Source organism: Natator depressus, chromosome 5 (assembly GCF_965152275.1).
Source record: "Natator depressus isolate rNatDep1 chromosome 5, rNatDep2.hap1, whole genome shotgun sequence".
NCBI lineage: Eukaryota > Metazoa > Chordata > Testudines > Cheloniidae > Natator > Natator depressus.
In genome coordinates this window covers 4,334,956-4,352,520 of record NC_134238.1, presented here as the reverse complement: position 1 = coordinate 4,352,520, position 17,565 = coordinate 4,334,956, and the positions used below count along the sequence as shown (strand labels likewise).

The window sequence follows — 17,565 nt, the reverse complement described above, 5'->3', positions numbered from 1 at the left end:
AGGGTCCAAGTTGCTTGGGCAGGAGTGCTGTGGATGCTGCAGGCTGATCGGCACAGGAGAGAGGGGACTTCTGGCTGATTTATAAAAGCAGGCTTTACAGGCTTCAAGGGGCATGTCTACACTGCCTCTGGGAGCGAGTCTCTCAGCCCTGGTCCACAAACTCACCCTAGTGCTTTAAAAATAGCTGCAGACATGTTGCATTGACAATACAGCTCGGGCTCTCAAGCACACCCACCACCCTCTCCTGTGGCTTCAGAGCCTGTGTTCCAGCCTGGGCCCCAATGTTTACATAACTATTTCTGGAGCAGGAGCAGGAGCCCAGCCCAGCCTGGGAGGCTCACTCCCAGATGCAGTGTAGACATGCTCAAGGAGGCTTACCACAACCTGGAACCATTCCTTCCTGACCCCTGTAGATTACCAATTTGAATCTTGAAGCCAGAGATTGAATTAGCCTTTGCTTATCATTAGATTGTGAGCACTTTGGCGAAAGGGCTATTTTTCTGTTTGTGTAGCACCTAGCAAAGCAGGGTCCTGGTTTGTGACAGGGGATGCTAGGCTCTTATGACAACACAAATAATAATTAGAGTAGTTCTTAAACTGTGGTCAGCAGAGAGCTGGCTGGTCACATAAGGGTGGCTCTGCTCCTTGTTTCCAGCTGCCAAATGGCACTGAGAGCTAAAAATCCATTAAATAATTTCCTTTCTCCATTGCCCATGAAAGCAACTGCATAGTTGCCACAGGGATATTATAGGGGAGCAAGTGAGATGAGGGGTATCCACAAAACAGTCTATCAAACGGGGCCCTTCTATGAGTTTGAGACCCCTTGATTTGGCGTGCACAATAATGTGCCATCGATAGGCAGAACACTGAATCCAGACAATGTTTGCGTGTGTCTAGTGTTGACAAGAATGACACATTCTCCCTCCTGTATCTCCTGGGCAGCAGCAGTCTCAGTCCCTGTCAACCAATGGACAGAGGAAAGGGTACAGAACCAGAATCAAACTGTCACCTGCATGACAGAACAGAGCCGAGCAACAATTATAGGGTGACCAAGCCAACCGATTCCATTCTCCCAACAGAAAGAAGCCACATTCACTGCTCTGATTCAGCCGTGAGGAAGCAGGATTTGCAACTGCCGCATAATTCTGTGGCTACATTTGTGGGGATCTCAAAAAGAATCAGAAGCATGGCTTCCTGCTCTGTTAATAGCAAGTTTACCAATGTGTATAGGTGCTGGAAAATTAGAGACAGCCACAGCTTCCCAGAGAAAGATTCTTAGCAGCACTGGTTCAAAGTAATTCTGTCTCTGGGTTCTGGGGCCATCACAGAGCTCATATGGTGTAGGAAGTCACAAAAATCCTCACCTGGGAATAACAGTGCAGCCTCTGTCTTAGTTTCTATAAGTCAAAAACAGTCATAAAGGGTGGGTTGATATAGTAATTTGATCTGGTAGTTTTCAAACACCTACTTAAAACTAAAAACACTTTGCAACTTTGATTAACGGGCATTACCTGCTAAGTGGTACACTACAAAGAGGATTACACATGCCATTTTTGGATCTGGCTTACTTTCAAAAGAGTATTTTAGTACAAAATAAAAGCAATTTGAGACCTCTGGCGATAGGTTCACTAGACACACTTAGCTTGATCAGTCCCTTGTGCTTGCTTCTTTCTTTGGCACTTGTTACTTATCTCTGCTAATTAGTAACAAAAACAAGCTTCTCCCTAGATTTAAGGAAGACAGGAGCTCTGTGCCAGCAGCTAGGACTAGCATGCCTCTTCTGAAAACAAGCTACCTCAATTTAAATGAAATCTTCATCTTCAAAGTATCTCGAGCCATCATATACCTTGTTGCACTTCCACCAGAATAAATTTGCTCATTTATTTATATTTAGTCTGCCAGGTTTTCTCCGTTTAAGTACCTTGTTGAATTGAGGCCTAGAGCATGGAAATACTCACACTGAAGCCAATGGGACTACTCATGTAATTAGTTATGTACATGCTTAACCTCATTGCTGAACTGGGGCCTCAATTTGTATCTGTCTGCTTTGAAGACATACAGACACTTCGTTGACACTGGGTTTTTTTTTTTCTTTTTCTTTTTTAGAGTCTGAAAACAAAAAGAGAACTTCATAAGCAGCTTCCGAGTCTCGTGAATTTCTCTCACACAAACACCTCTCACACAAACACACGCTAGGCTGTTACTCATGGCATAATTACATGGATAAATTCTAAATCTGCATTACAGACTTCATGCAGCTTTAACTCCTGTTATAATTTCTAATCACACAACGATCCTTAAACAAAGCATATAAGATTGAGTACGTTTGTCTTCAGACCAAATCTTAATAAAAATCAGTTGAGCCTCAGGCTCTGGGAACCTGAGTAATGGGATGTAGCCAGCATCTTCAGGTCATAAATTTCAAGAGAGGGACATTATCCTATCAATCTTTGTACATCTGCCTTATAATGTGATTTAATTATTCCGGTAGTGGAGGACAGGAGAGGCAACAGTAAGCCTCTGAAAGGGAGCAATTTGTGAAAGTTTCATTTTTAGCTGGTGAAAATGATGTTACCAGGTTAAAAACCATAAGTGACATAAGAACATAAGAGTGGCCATACTGGGTCAGACCAAAAGGTTCATCTAGCCCAATATCCTGTCTTCCGACAGTGGCCAATTCCAGGTGCCCAGAGGGAATGAACAGAACAGGTTATTATCAAGTGAGCCATCCCGTCGCCCAGTCCCAGCTTCTGGCAAACAGGCTAGGGACACCATCCCTGCTCATTTTGGCTAATAGCCATCGATGAACCTATCCTCCATGAACTTATCTAGTTCTTTTTTGAACCCTGGTGTAGTCTTGGCCTTCACAACATCCTCTGGCAAGTTCCACAGATTGACTGTCGTGTGAAAAAATACTTCCTTTTGTTTGTTTTAAACCTGCTGCCTGTTAATTTCATTTTGTGACCCCTAGTTCTTGTGCTATGAATTATACTTCCTTATTTACTTTCTCCACGCCAGTCATGATTTTATAGACCTCTATCATATCCCTCCCTTAGTTGTCTCTTTTCGAAGCTGAAAAGTCCCAGTCTTATTAATCTCTTCTCATACAGAAGCTGTTTCATACTCCTAATCCTTTTTGTTGACCCTTTCTGAACCTTTTCCAATTCCAATGTATCTTTTTTGAGATGCGGCAACCACATCTGCACGCAGTATTCAAGATGTGGACGTACCATGGATTTTATACCGGCAATATGATATTTTCTTACTATCTCTCCCTTTCTTAATGATTTCCAACATTCCGTTTGCTTTTTTGCCTGCTGCTGCACACTGAGTAGATGTTTTCAGAGAACGATCCACGACTCCAAGATCTCTTTCTTGAGTGGTAACAGCTAATTTAGACCCCACCATTTTATATGTATAGTTGGGATTATGTTTTCCAATGTGCATTACATTGAATTTTATCTGCCATTTTGTCGCCCAGTCACCCAGTTTTGAGAGATCCTTTTATAGCTCTTCGCAGTCTACCTGGGACTTAACTATCTTGAGTAGTTTTGTATCATCTGCAAATTTTGCCACCTCACTTTTTACCCCTTTTTCCAGATCATTTATGAATGTGTTGAACAGGACTGGTCCCAGTACAGACCCCTGGGGAACACCAGTATTTACCTCTCTCCATTCTGAAAACCAACTTTCTTTCCCGTACTGTCAATAATCCTTCTAATTTTTTGAAAAAAAAGTTTCACAAATCTGGTTCACTTTTCACCATTGACGCTATGTATAATCTCTCTGGTCACTTGATTACAGATCTAAAAGTCGCAATCTTACAACAAAAAATACTTTAAAAACAGACTCCAACGAGAGACTGAATTGGAATTAATTTGCAAACTGGACACCATTAAATTAGGCTTGAATAAAGACTGGGAGTGGATGGGTCATTACACAAAGTAAAACTATTTCCCCATGTTTATTTTTCTCCCCTTCTGTTCCTCACACATTCTTGTCAACTGCTGGAAATGGCCCATCTTGATTATCACTACAAAAGATTTCGCCCCCTCCCCCGCTGGTAATAGCTCACCTTAACTGATCACTCTCGTTATAGTATGCATGGTAACACCCATTGTCGGTGTACATAAATTCGTCCTACTGTATTTTCCACTGCATGCATCCGATGAAGTAGGCTGTAGCCCACGAAAGCTTATGCTCAAATAAATTTGTTAGTCTCTAAGGTGCCACAAGTACTCCTTTTCTTTTTGCGAATACAGACTAACTTGGCTGCTACTCTGAAAACTTTCACTCTGTCTCTCAGATATTAGCACTGGAACTCAACACTGGCAGGCGAATGTTTAAATCCTCACAAATTTTTTCATGGGATTGTTTGTGTTTCAAGGAAATATTATTTATATTTATTAGAGATGAGAGCACCAAGTGAGTCATGACAAAAATAAGCTATGCAAAAGTTTATGTGATCGTGAATGCAGCTTGTGTTGTGAAACATGACTTTTGTGATATGATTGAAAAGACACTTACATGCTCAACTTTAGAGGTAAGTATGTGAGTCAACCTTGTGTGCTGGTGAGCATGCAGATTGAAAAAACCTTGTTCTTGATTCTGAAAGTCTCACACATAATGTGACATAAGACACACTCATGCTTCACTTCAATACTGACTTATATAAATCCTTGATTTTACAAAAGTTTACATTTGACTTCAGTTGACCTAACAGTGTTATTTTAGATAAGAGTGGCTCTGGCAGGCTCTGAAGGGAGTATGTTAGTGTCTCATTGCAGATACATTTAACAGAAGAGAAAGTGGAAATTATGGACATCATCCAGAAAGCAATTTATAAGATTCGTTCTTGCAAGTAACAATCTTTCAATTACAACTACAGAATCTTTTTCCTGACCCATATTTAACTGAAACAGATATTCATAAAATGAAACAGCATAATAAGGAAACTAAGTTATTTCCTCTGCTTCTTTCAGCAAAGTTTTGAAGCTTCAGAACTATTTCAAAAGTACGTAAACAGATTTAAGAACACTTAACTGCAAAAAGCTGCCCCACAATCCCTTTAGAGAACAGAAGCGTTAACCCTTTCTGAGGCTTTAAAGATGATTTGTAATGGGAAACAACCTGTTGGACCCTTTTACAATTCTTTAAGAAGAATAAAAGTTCAACATATTAACCCTTTCCTCCTCAATCACAGCTGAGTGTGCTCAGGTTTCAGCCTAGAGTGATGCCTCTAGTCCAGTCCTCTAAACGTTGCGCCTCTGGCAAAAAGAGGAAAGGATGGAGACAAGATTTCTGATGTAAAACACAAGAGGGAACTTTATTTTAAACCCTGCTTTAAGAATCATAAAGGAATGGTAAAGGGAAAAATAATTTTTGCTTTGGTGTTCACTATTAACAATTGTATTGAACACGTATACAGAGCTGTATGTCAAGATAATTTATACCAATTACTATCCTCACAAAACCCCTGTGACGTACATACAACATCCCCCATCCTCCAGACAAGGAAAATGAGGAATAGAAGGGATGTGACTCCCCAAAGGTCACACAAGCAGTAACTGTCAAAGCTGAGATCCCAGCTCCTTATTCAGATCACCAGTTTCTCTCAAGGGATTAGCAGAACATACCTAAAAAAAGAGAAACTGAGCCCAAAAGCTCTGTTAGGAGGTCCAGTCCAATAAAATGCCATTGCAATAGCTAGTTAGGAAAGCCAAAAATGCAACCTCAAGCTCAGAGTTCTACAACACAGCCCACTACCCTTTCATCTCTAATACAGACGCATGGCTCACTCAGACGGCGACATCTTCAAAGCCGCATCCAGGGCAACTGAAACCTACTCCATTTAATGCAGATTAGTTTTGGCTTCATGATTCCTGGCAAATTACCATTAAACAGAGTTTGGGCAATTCTGGTCTACCTTGCCTCATTTTTAAACCATAAGCCACAGAGTATCACCAGAGAGGTCTTCAACAAAAAACCTCATCAAAATAGAATGCCAGACTCGTTATGAGAATTTATTTGCCATGGCTATGACCATATCTGTTTTCACATGGCCCTCGTCCCTCTCCCAATTGTGCTAGGTTTCAGCTCTTCTCTACCAAGGAGCTCAGTCACTCTGTGTTTGGTGGTAGCTCTTGAGCCACACTAGGTGGCTTGGTTTTTTGTTCTTGACGCCATTAACAATTGCTTCTGATATATCTTTGTCTCAAGGCTTTTTGTAGGATTCTCCACGTCCCCCAACAGATCTAGGATGCTTTCCTGTGTGGCCAGCCCCCCTTCCTCCACCCTGCTTTCTCTTAATTTGTCCCTGGGACTCTGCTTTGAGCGTCTCGATCCAGAAGGCATCAAAAGAGCCTGGTGCCTGATACCCAGGCTCTTGGGAATCTAGTGCATCTTTGCTCAGCAAGACACATATGGCAGGAATATTTCTCTTCACTGTCAAGGCATCTAGACCAGCCTCAGGGACGATGGGCTCCCAGATCTCTTCGGTCTGTTTGAAGAGCACTTTGGTGATTTGGTGGAGTCCCTGGAGCCGTCGCTTCATGATTTCCACACAAGTGATAGTCTTGCTGATGGCTTTGCCAGAGCCAGTGAAAAGAATCTGCCTAACTGAGTCCGACTCCATCTTGCCGATGGCATAACCCATAAGATTTCTGATTTTGCTGCCATCCTTCACTTTCATCTCAATAATATCTGAAGGCAGGTTGGTAAATGGAAGGGGAGAGGGCTTCTCCACAATCTTGGATTTCTTATAATTCTCCATCACATACCACTGTAAATGAGAAGAACAGTATCAATGAATACTTCTAATTATGATTCACAAAGGCAACATACCTAAATTTACAGACTACATTATCGGACTGATAAAAGTTAAGTAGAATCCACACTTTATTCATTTGTGTTACCATGCTACCTGGGAGACCTCGTCATGGACTGGGACCCCATTCCGCTAGATGCTATATTCTGACTTCTAGCATGTTCTAGAGTAGCAGTTCTCAACTGGGGCTCAGTGGCACAATGGGGGTCCACAAGCCGTTTCAGGGGGTCCACCGAACAGGGCTGCTTGGAGCCCCAAGCCCCAGCGGCTGAAGCCTGGAGCACCGGTGCCAGAGCAGAAGCTCCCCTGACCACCCCCCCAGCCCCATGCAGCTTAAACCCTGAGCCACCCCCCACCCCAAGGGGCAGAAACCTTGAGCCCCCCGAGGCTCCCAACCCTGCTCCAGTGTTGGAAGCCCAAAGCACCCCCCCCGCCCCGTGGAGTTTTTATAGCATGTTGGGTGGGGCTCCAAAGGACAAAGCTTGAGAACCCCCGTTCTAGAGTACCTAGCTGAACTCAATAATCCAAACAGTATCTTAATTCATATTTAACTACTTGTATTGTGGCAGCACCCAGGGATCTCATTCTGCTAGAGACTGCCCAGACACACAAAGACAGTCTCTGCTCTGAAGTTATTTACTCATGCTGCTTAGATTTGCCTCGAAATGATCAGGACACTTTCAGGCACTACAGCTACCATGTTATAGAACAGAGGTGGGCAAACTATGGCCCACAGGCCAAATCCGGCCCGCGGGTCCCTCCTGCCCGGCCCCTGAGCTCCTGGCCTGAGAGGCTAGCCCCCAGGCCCTCCCCCGCAGCCTCAGTTCACTGCGCCGCCGGTACAATGCTCTGGGGGGCAGGGCTGCGAGCTCTTGCCGGGCAGCGCAGCTGCAGAGCCGTGGCCTGACCCGATGCTCTGTGCTACACGGTGCTGTGGCTGGCTCCAGCTTGGTGGCACGGCCGCCTGTCCTGGTGCTCTGGGCGGCGCGGCTGTAGTACCGCCAGCCACCAGTGTTCCAGGCAGCACGGTAACGGGGCAGGGGGGTTTGGATAGAGGGCAGGGGAGTTTGGGGTGGTGGTCAGGGGGCGCGGGTGTGGTCGTGTGGATAGGGGTCGGGGCGGTCAGAGGGTGGGGAACAGGGGCTTGAATGGGGGCAGGGGTCCCGGGTGGGGGAGAATCAGGAAGGGGGGGGGTTGGATGAGGCGGCAGTGGTAGTCGGGGGCGGTCAGGGGACAGGGAGAAGGGGTGGTTGGATGGGGCCGGGGGGGCAGTCAGGAATGAGAGGAGGGGTTGGATGGAGCGGCGGGGGGCAGTCAGGAGCAGAGGGTCTGGGGCGGTCAGGGGGCGCGAAGCAAGGGGAGCCGGATAGGGGGTAGGGGCCGGGCCACGCCTGGCTGTGTGGGGAGGCACAGCCACCCCTAACCGGCCCTCCATACAATTTTGGAAACCCGACGTGGCCCTCAGGCCAAAATGTTTGCCTGCACCTGATACAGAAGAATGCATACTGAGTAGTAGGCCCAAACATACCGAATGCCTCCACTTCACATAACTCTACTTAAAAATGTGATTTGCCTGATTAAATGAAATTTTCCAGTCTAAGTACTGGAGTTAGAGATTTTAGAGACGATTCAGGAGTTAGAGACACTTTGGATAGGCTATTACCAGCAGGAGAGTGAGTTTGTGTGTGGGGGGGAGGGGGGGTGCAGAGGGTGAGAAAACCTGAATTTGTGCTGGAAATGGCCCAACTTGATTATCATACACATTGTAAGGAGAGTGATCACTTTAGATAAGCTATTACCAGCAGGAGAGTGGGGTGGGAGGAGGTATTGTTTCATGGTCTCTGTGTATATAATGTCTTCTGCAGTTTCCACAGTATGCATCCGATGAAGTGAGCTGTAGCTCACGAAAGCTTATGCTCAAATAAATTGGTTAGTCTCTAAGGTGCCACAAGTACTCCTTTTCTTTTTGCGAATACAGACTAACACGGCTGTTACTCTGAAACCTGATACGTTGAAGAATTCAACAACAAACAGCAGGCTAGTTTGGATTCAAACATTACTACGCATTATCTGCAATCCAAACACTGCTTCCGTGTGGTTAGCACATGGGAGCCAGAAACTGAAACGAACTGATCTAGTTTTGCAATCCCAAGTAGAGAGAAATGGTAAAATTGAACAAATAGAGTCACTGGTGAACTGCAGGAATGAAGCCATTTAAGTGAGCTCAGGGGAAGGAAGGACTGTTATTTTGAGGTCAGTGGGACATTTACCACATCTGTGCCCCATGAAGGACACTGGAACCAGCACAACATGAACCCTGAAGATGTTTCATACCAGAGACAAACAATTCCCATCCCCAGAATAACCCAAAGCCTGATGATACATACAGCGCATAGGAAGGGGAATTTTAATGAAGGAGGCTGGATGAGCTGGAAGGATCAGATCCTGCTGACTCTACTCAGTCATGGTACTAGGTCTGGGGTCAGATATTGACTGACATGAGGTGTGAAAGTAGGGAGGTCTCAGGGGTTTTTTTTGGGGGGGGGGGGGGAGGGGGGAAGATATGTCCCTAATGAGAAGAAGGGGGGGGGGGAGGGGCGGGAAAGGTCTTGGCTTAGGGTTTGAGAGGAGGGTTGGGAAACATACAGGGGGACTGGAATGGATACAGTGGGTGGGGGGGGGGCCTCTGCTCAGGGGTGCGGGTTGGGATGGCTAGATTATGTGGGGGAGAGTGGTGTCCTCTCAGCGGTGCAGGGGAATAGATACAGGGGGTGGGAGGGTTGGGATAGATGGATACAATGGGTCTGTGCTCAAAGATGCAGGGGGATGATATGGGGGGAGGGGGTCTCTGCTCAGGGGTGGGTGGCGGTTGGGATGGATGGATACAGGAGTCTCCACTATGGGGTTTGGGGGAATGATACAGGAGGGCTGTGGGGGGCGGGGGGTGGATGCGGGGGGAGGAGGGGCCCCGCTCACGAGGGTGAGGGCGGGGGAGGGGGGTGGATGCGGGGGGAGGAGGGGCCCCGCTCACGAGGGTGAGGGCGGGGGAGGGGGGTGGATGCGGGGGGAGGAGGGGCCCCGCTCACGAGGGTGAGGGCGGGGGGAGGAGGGGCCCCGCTCACGAGGGTGGGGGTGGGGGGTCTCTGCTCAGAGGTGCGGGGGGGATGGCTACGAAGGGGTACGGGGGGGCAGGAACAGGGGAGGGGGGGTCTCTGCTTGGGGGCTCGGGGAGGGTGGATACGGGGGGTCCCTGCTCGGGGGTGATGGTGGGGGGTCTCTGTCCGAGGGCTGGAAACAGGGGCTCAGAGAAGGGGGGGGTCTCCTCTCGGGGGCGCGGGAGGGGTCGGGCTGGACGGACGGGGAGGGGGCAGAGACAGGGGAGGGGGCAGGCTGTGAGCGGCCCGGCCGCGGGGGGGGGGGGTGGTGGTGGGGGCTCTGTCCCCATCCCGAGGCTGAGGGGCCGGGTCTGCAGCTCGGGCCCGCTGGGTGCGGGAGGGAGACGCGGGCAGGCCCCGCCCCCGCCGCTCTTACCGGTCCCGGCCGGAGCGAAGGGCCGCACGCGCCGCCGACCCCGCGAGCCCCAGGCGGCGGTTTCCGGCTCACGAGCGGGTCGCGCGGGCTACGTCAGGGGAGCGCAGAGTGACGGTTGGGGGCAGGGGGCGCGTGCGCCAACGGCCACCAGTCTAGCCCCGCCCTCTCACGTGAGCACCCCGCGCCTTGTGCCCCCCGGCGCCGTCGCCGGCGCTCGGCGTCGCTCACGCGCTCGTCCCCAAAGGCAGTTGTTGCGTCATGGCGCCCCCGCTCGGTTCCCGGCCGGAGTCCGTGCCCGCCGCCTGCCAGGGCAGCCAGCCCCGCACTCCCGCGCCCTGTCCAGTCAGGGCACCCCTGTGACATCAGTGGTTACTATGACAACAGGTTGTGAGTGACGTCACCCGGCGGGGATGCTCCTAGGCAGGGCCAGGCGCCCCCGAGCTGGCCGGTCCTGGGGCAGGGGTCAACCCGCCGCCCACCGGCGTCCCCCTGGAAAAGCCCCTGCTCCTGCCTGGCCACGCAGAAGGGCCCCCAGCCCCTCTGGGGTGAACGGGGGCCAGGGTGGAGCCGCTCGCAGGCTGCTGCGGGACAGTTTGGGACAGGAAGTGACGAGCGTGTCTGTTGAGCACCGGCGCGGCAGTCCAGGTAGCAGGAGAGAGGCCGGATGGGCCAGTGGACTGGGAGTCAAGAGACTGGGGGTTTACATCTGGCTCTGCCACATCTGGCTGTGTGATTTGGGGCAGGTCATCTTATCCCTCAGCTGGGGACACTGGGGCACGGCCGCTCGGTAACTCGAGGGGATGGAAGACCACGAGTGTCGATGAAGCCCCCTCGCACTAGGCCCAGGTGTCCTTGGTTCCCCCCCGCCCCGCCTGGAGGCACTCGCAGCAGCTCTGCGTACTAGGCCCAGGTGTCCTTGGTTCCCCCCCGCCCCGCCTGGAGGCACTCGCAGCAGCTCTGCGTAATAGGCCCAGGTGTCCTTGGCCCCCCCAGCCTGGAGGCACTCACAGCAGTTATGCTGAGAATCTGCAACAATATGCTGCAGAGTCTGGCTGCCTGAAACTGAGCAAGGCCACACAGGGCAGAGATGGAAGAACAATGCTGAATAAAGCAGCTTTCTTGTAGTTTAACAAATGACACAGAGAACCAGGGAACTAGCTGGGAACTGGATTGGCTGATATTTGGGGCAGCTTGCTATTGGATAGGTATGCTGGGAAAAAGGATGTATAAAAGCCTGTGTAACTTCCTGGTCTGTGTACAGGATTTGAGATTCAAATCTCCCTGTACCTATTTGAAGCTTCAAATAAACTTTTCTGCTTTTCCACCCCGTTGTGATTATTGGGTGTAGCGCACCGGGTAACGAACCACTCAAGCTGTTGTTCAGCCTCTCGGCACTGGGTGCCGGCAACAGCTTTTGGCGTCCCTGGGTAGGCCAGAGGCTGCAATTTAGCCTTGCCCGGACCCCTCCTGGAGGTCGAGGATTGTGGCGAGAACTGACGCCCAGTGCGCACCGGTGAGTTCACCAGGGCCTCGGAGGAGACGCGATTTGATCGACCCCAGAGGGCACAACGGTGCAACGCACTCATATAGTGGAGAAGCAGTTGTGGTAGACGACGGTGAAGAACTGGTCCCTTGCAGTTGTGGATGACGGTGAAGAACTGGTCCCTTGGATAAGATAGGAACCTTTTGAAATCCGGATTGTATGCTCTGTTGGAACCTGGGGATGCCCAGAGTTACCCTGTAGGTATGGGACAGGGACAGAGCTCAGGGGTTAGGGCCCGGTGTACGCCCCTAGAGTTATTCTAGCAAACTGGAAGGTATTTGGTGCAGATCCGATGACTAAGAGCCAATTAAAACAATTCTGTACAGTTGACTGGCCTCAATATCAACTAGAGGACCAGGAGTGGTGGCCACCAGGAGGGTCAATTAATTACAACACGATCCTTCAGTTACTCCTGTTCTGTCAGAGAACAAGGAAATGGAATGAACATATGTATGCGCATTTGTTTCTGACTTTATGTACTCGACCAGATATTTTACAGCAGTGTAATCTGACTCCGACTGGTTCGGTAGCAGCTAATGTTAGTCCCCAGACCCCCACCCCCACTGTAATGGCAGAGGCGGTGTCCCCTTCGGCCCCCACACCCCCACCTTATAAGGGTAGGATGCCTCGGGTTACAGAGATTGCCCCCTCGGTGGGACTCTATCCTTTGCTTACCGAGACTGTTGTGGCTTGCCCAGGGGCAGACGCACGTCAGGCTACCACTATGCAAGTTTACACCCATGTGCCATTCAATCCAATAGACCTAGCAGTTTTTAAAACACACGCTGGGGAATTCTCAATGAACCCAAGCAGGTTTATTTCAGTCTTTGAGGGGTGCTTCAGTAGTCACAAGCCGGATTGAGACGACTGTAATATCCTCCTGAGAACCCTGTTGTCTGAGGTAAAGGAATCAAGTTACAGCTAAGGCAAGGGGAGCGTCAGCGTTCAAGCAAAAAAAAAAAGGAAGCTATCTGTCAAGTTCCTACCCCAAGCACTCGTAAGCGGCTCAGGGCATTTCTGGGTATGGCAGGCTTTTGCAGGATATGGATCCCAGAGTTTGGACTGTGGGCTAAACCCCTGTACGACTGTGTAAAAGGAGCAGATCATGACCCCTTCTATTGGACCCCAGAGGCTGACAGGGCATTTAAAATCCTGAAAAGAAAATTGATGGAAGCCCCGGCTCTGGGCCTGCCGGATCTCTCTAAGCCGTTTCAGTTTTATGTACATGAACGAAGGGGGGTGGCCCTAGGAGTGCTTACACAGCTGTTAGGAGCATGGAGACCCGTGGCTTATTTTTCTAAGCAATTGGATCAGGTTGCAAAGGGTTGGCCGGCATGTTTACGGGCGGTCGCAGCTACTGCCCTAGTGCTTGAGGAAGCCGAGAAGCTAACGTTGGGAGGGGTTATGCAAATCTGTACTCCCCATATGGTCCGAGCCTTATTGGATGCAAAGGGAGGGCTCTGGCTCACCCAGGCTCGGATTGCTCGGTACCAGGCTAAGCTGTTAGAGAACTCTGAAGTCACCTTACAGCCTTGCCCCTCCCTTAACCCAGCCACTCTCTTGCCAGAAACAGAGGAACAGAAACATGACTGTTTAGAGATCATAGATGTCCAGTACTCCAGCCATCCAGATTTAAAGGATGTACCCCTCCCAAATGCAGATTATGAGTGGTACACTGATGGTAGCAGTACTGTAATAGATGGGCAAAGGAGGGCGGGTTATGCTGTTGTGACCCTCCATGACACTGTGGAAGCTGAAGGTTTGCCTGCTGGGACCTCTGCCCAGCTTTCCGAACTAATAGCCCTGACCCGTGCACTTGAACTGTCAAAAGGAAAGCGGGTCAACATTTTTACTGATTCAAAGTATGCTTTTGGTGTGCTGCATGCTCATGCTGGCCTATGGAAGCAAAGGGGAATGCTGACAGCCCAAGGCTCCCCAGTCAAGTACGGGCCCCAAGTCCTCCGGCTCCTAGAAGCCGTACAACTTCCCTCGGAAGTGGCAGTGGTACACTGTAAAGCCCATCAAAGGGAGGATCAAGATGTGGCCAGAGGTAACGCCCGGGCAGATAGAGAGGCTAAGCATGCTGCCACCCTGCCATCCCCTCAGACTGAGAACGCCCATATGCATGCCCTTATCCCATCAGTAGGGGAGCTTCCAACCCCTCAGTACTCTGGGGAGGAGAGACAGCTAACTGACAAACTCGGTCTCCGGGAAAAGGAGGGATGGCTCCATTCCCCAGAAGGGAAGGTCCTCTTACCAAAGGGCCTAATCCGGCCAGTGCTGCAGAAACTACATCAAACCACTCATGCTGGCAGGGAAGCACTTATCAACTAATGGGAAAATACTTTATCACTTCTGGACTCCGACCCCTGGCTGCCCAGGTACAAGCGGACTGCTTAGTCTGCCAAAAGAATAACCCCCGACCGGGACATCCTGTGCCACCAGCTGCCCTAGAACCCACTCCAGGCCCTGGACAAATGTGGCAAATAGACTTTATTGAGTTTCCCCAGACCCAAGGGTTCAAATATCTCCTTCTTATAGTGGATCGGTTCAGCGGATGGCCAGAAGCCTTCCCATGCCATGACTGCACTGCCAGAACAGTGGCCCTCAAGTTTGTTAAGGAGATCATTCCTCGCTTTGGACTCCCCCTGTGGATAGAATCTGACAACGGGACACACTTCATGTCAAAAATCATTCAAAGCATCTCACATGCCTTACAGATCCCCTGGAAACTCCATACGCCCTGGAGACTGCAAGCCAGTGGCGTAGTGGAGCGTACCAATCAGACCCTTAAACGGCGTCTCTCAAAAGTGTGCCAAGAAGCCTCACTGCGATGGCCTGATGCTTTGCCCCTCATCCTACTCCATATCCGCCTTCTCCCAAAGGGTAGATTAGGTATCAGTCCCTTTGAAATTATGTTTCTAACCTGCTGACTCCTCATCTAGTGACGATCTCGGGCTAAAGCTACTGTTTAAAAGACACAAATAGCGGGCACCTTAACGCTAAAATGGGCCCACCCAGGTACTGGAGACCCTGGGTTGGGAAGACTCTGGTGATAATTAATTGGGTAACATTGTTATTCTTTGTATTGGTATTTCCAAACTGTGCATAACGGGAGCATAACTCCTTTGTTTCGCTTGCGCACCATGTTGCTAATTTAACACACCAGACTGATTGCTGGGTATGTGCTCCAACTCCACTGTCCCCCAAAACGGGAATGCCCCTTGACATGCTGCCCTTGACCCTAGCAGAATTAACCACCACCAAAGAGCAGGAAAGAACGGACTCGCCGTTCTGGAATAAGACCTCTTTACAGCAGGCCACCTATCAGGACCAGGAGTATTCAGTTGCAGTACTCACTGAGGGAGTGCTATGTTTTACCCGAAACCAATCTGATCACTATGGGCGTCCTGTGGGAAAAAGCTCCTGTGTTATTACACAGTGGGCTGATGGGTATTGGATAAAGACCAACAGGGGAGGCCAACAGTGTCGGTGTAATGGTTCCTCCCCTTTTAGGGAAACTCTTACAAATAATCTTACCACAAAAGAGGGGTTTGGAAATGTAACTTGCCGTCCAGTTAACATCTCCAGTGTAGGAAGCCAATGGTGGGTTTGTAGTGGTCCCTATGGCGAGTGTAATTTGAATGGCACAATTAGAAACGCCCCCACTTGTACCCAATCAGGAGGATGGGATGCCCCCCCTAGGGGCATATGAACTGTTTGGAAAAGCAGCCTTAAATATCCCAGGAATCCCCTTAAGAAACAGTCCTTACTGGGCCCTACAGGGTCACTATTATGTATGTGGCCGAAAGGCTTACAAGGTGCTGCCAGCCAACTGGACAGGTAGCTGTTATGTAGCTCATGGATTTCCTCATCTTTCCATAACTGCCATACTGCCCAAAGGAAAGATTAGAAATGCCCAAGACACCTCTGTTGAGTCACGAGAAAAGACCTTGCGGCAACTGACTACGGCATTGGAGGGCAATATGAAGAATCCCCTCACAACCGAGAAGCTTGTAGGGTGCTCTGTACTGGGAATAGCGCCACTGGTTTCCGGGCCAGCAATGGCATGCATAGGCCGCTATACTATAAGGCTGCAGATGGTACTTGAGAAGGTGGCCTTAGAGTTAGAGGACTCGGTTAGTGATTTAGGGTCAGCAGTAAAAACATTAAATAAAGAGGTACAGCAGCTCAGGATGTTTTCCCTCCAAAACAGGCTGGCTTTGGACTATCTCTTGGCATCCCAAGGAGGGGTTTGTGCCCTCTTCGGGCCCCGATGTTGTGTATATGTAAATGATAGCAGTTATGAGATCTATGAAAAGGTGGTACACGCTGAGGCCCATGCCCGAGCCGGAGCACAGGTTGCCTATACTGCCCCAGAGAACGATTGGTTGCAAACCTTGTTTTCAGGCTGGGGTTTGTCGTCTTGGCTCGGTGGTTTATTTAGCCTGCTATTGAAACTTCTCTTTCCTGTATTGCTTGTATTACTGGTATTATGCTGTGCAGTATCATGTGTTAGGGCCCTTTTGCAAAAGTTAATAAGTCATTCTCTTCAGGGCTATCACAAAGTGCTTATGCAAAGTCCTATTGTAAAGAAATAAGTAGCCCAAGTGAGAAAACTCAGAGCCAAGGTTGTTGAGTGTTCTCAAAGGGGGGAGTTGTTGGGGACACTGGGGCATGGCCACTAGGTAACTCGAGGGGATGGAAGACTACGAGTGTCGATGAAGCCCCCTCGCACTAGGCCCAGGTGTCCTTGGCCCCCCCCACCTGGAGGCACTCACAGCAGTTATGCTGAGAATCTGCAACAATATGCTGCAGAGTCAGACTGCCTGAAACTAAGCAAGGCCACACAGGGCAGATATGGAAGAACAATGCTGAATAAAGCAGCTTTATGTATAGTTTAACAAATGATACAGAGAACCAGGGAACTAGCTGGGAACTGGATTGGCTGGCTATATGGATACTTGGGGCAGCTTGCTATTGGATAAGTATGCTGGGAAAAAGGATGTATAAAAGCCTGTGTAACTTCTGGGTCTGGGTACAGGATTTGAGATTCAAATCTCCCTGTACCTATTTGAAGCTTCAAATAAACTTTTCTGCTTCTCCACCCCGTTGTGATTATTGGGTGTAGCACACCGGGTAACGAACCACTCAAGCTGTTGTTCAGCCTCTCGGCACTGGGTGCTGGCAACACCTCTGTGCCTCCGTTTCCCCCCTTCCCATCCTTTGTCTGCGGTATTTAGACTAAGCTCGTCAGGGCCGGGACTGTCTCTTGCTACCTGTGTGTACAGTACCCAGCACACTGGGGCCCTAATCTCAGTTGCGGGCTCTAGGTGTCACGGTAATACGAATAAATGATAACAGCGACAACGTGTCACCCAGTCTGGAATCTGGCCGGGGTACTAGGATTTATATATCCTCCTCTCAGAGAAAATGTCATGGGATCTTCAGTGAAGACAGGTGTTTAGGGCCTTTTGGTTTTACATTTCATTCAGAAGAAAGCATCTTCACCAACACAGGGCCCTAGATCTTGGTCCAGGCACATTTGTTTGGTTCTGATTGAGCGATAAGAGCACCAGCTACTCTATCACCTCAGCAACTTGGATTTTCTTTGGATGTCTCAAATCCAACTACTGACTGTCTGCCCAACAGCCGTTACGGCCCT

General features: G+C 49.4%; 1 protein-coding gene across 2 annotated transcripts; it reads right to left on the bottom strand.

Moving 5' to 3' along the window:
* Window positions 1-4,523: 4,523 nt before the first annotated feature.
* Window positions 4,524-10,514, bottom strand: RPP25L (ribonuclease P/MRP subunit p25 like). Of its 2 annotated transcripts, none has more exons than XM_074953867.1 (2): window positions 9,214-9,328; window positions 4,524-6,781 (listed from the first exon to the last, which is right to left on the bottom strand). In XM_074953867.1, exon 2 carries the CDS (start codon window positions 6,770-6,772, stop codon window positions 6,215-6,217), a length of 558 nt encoding a protein of 185 aa, XP_074809968.1. In that variant the 5' UTR covers window positions 6,773-6,781; window positions 9,214-9,328; the 3' UTR covers window positions 4,524-6,214. The 2 variants fall into 2 exon arrangements, with proteins under 2 accessions (XP_074809968.1, XP_074809967.1); XM_074953866.1 differs by lacking the exon at window positions 9,214-9,328 and adding an exon at window positions 10,358-10,514 and having other exon boundaries at window positions 4,525-6,781.
* Between the last annotated feature and the right edge of the window lie 7,051 nt (window positions 10,515-17,565).

Coding starts and splice junctions, on each gene's coding strand:
- RPP25L (XM_074953866.1), bottom strand. CDS start 6,772: ATGGAGAATTATAAGAAATCCAAGATTGTGGAGAAGCCCTCTCCCCTT.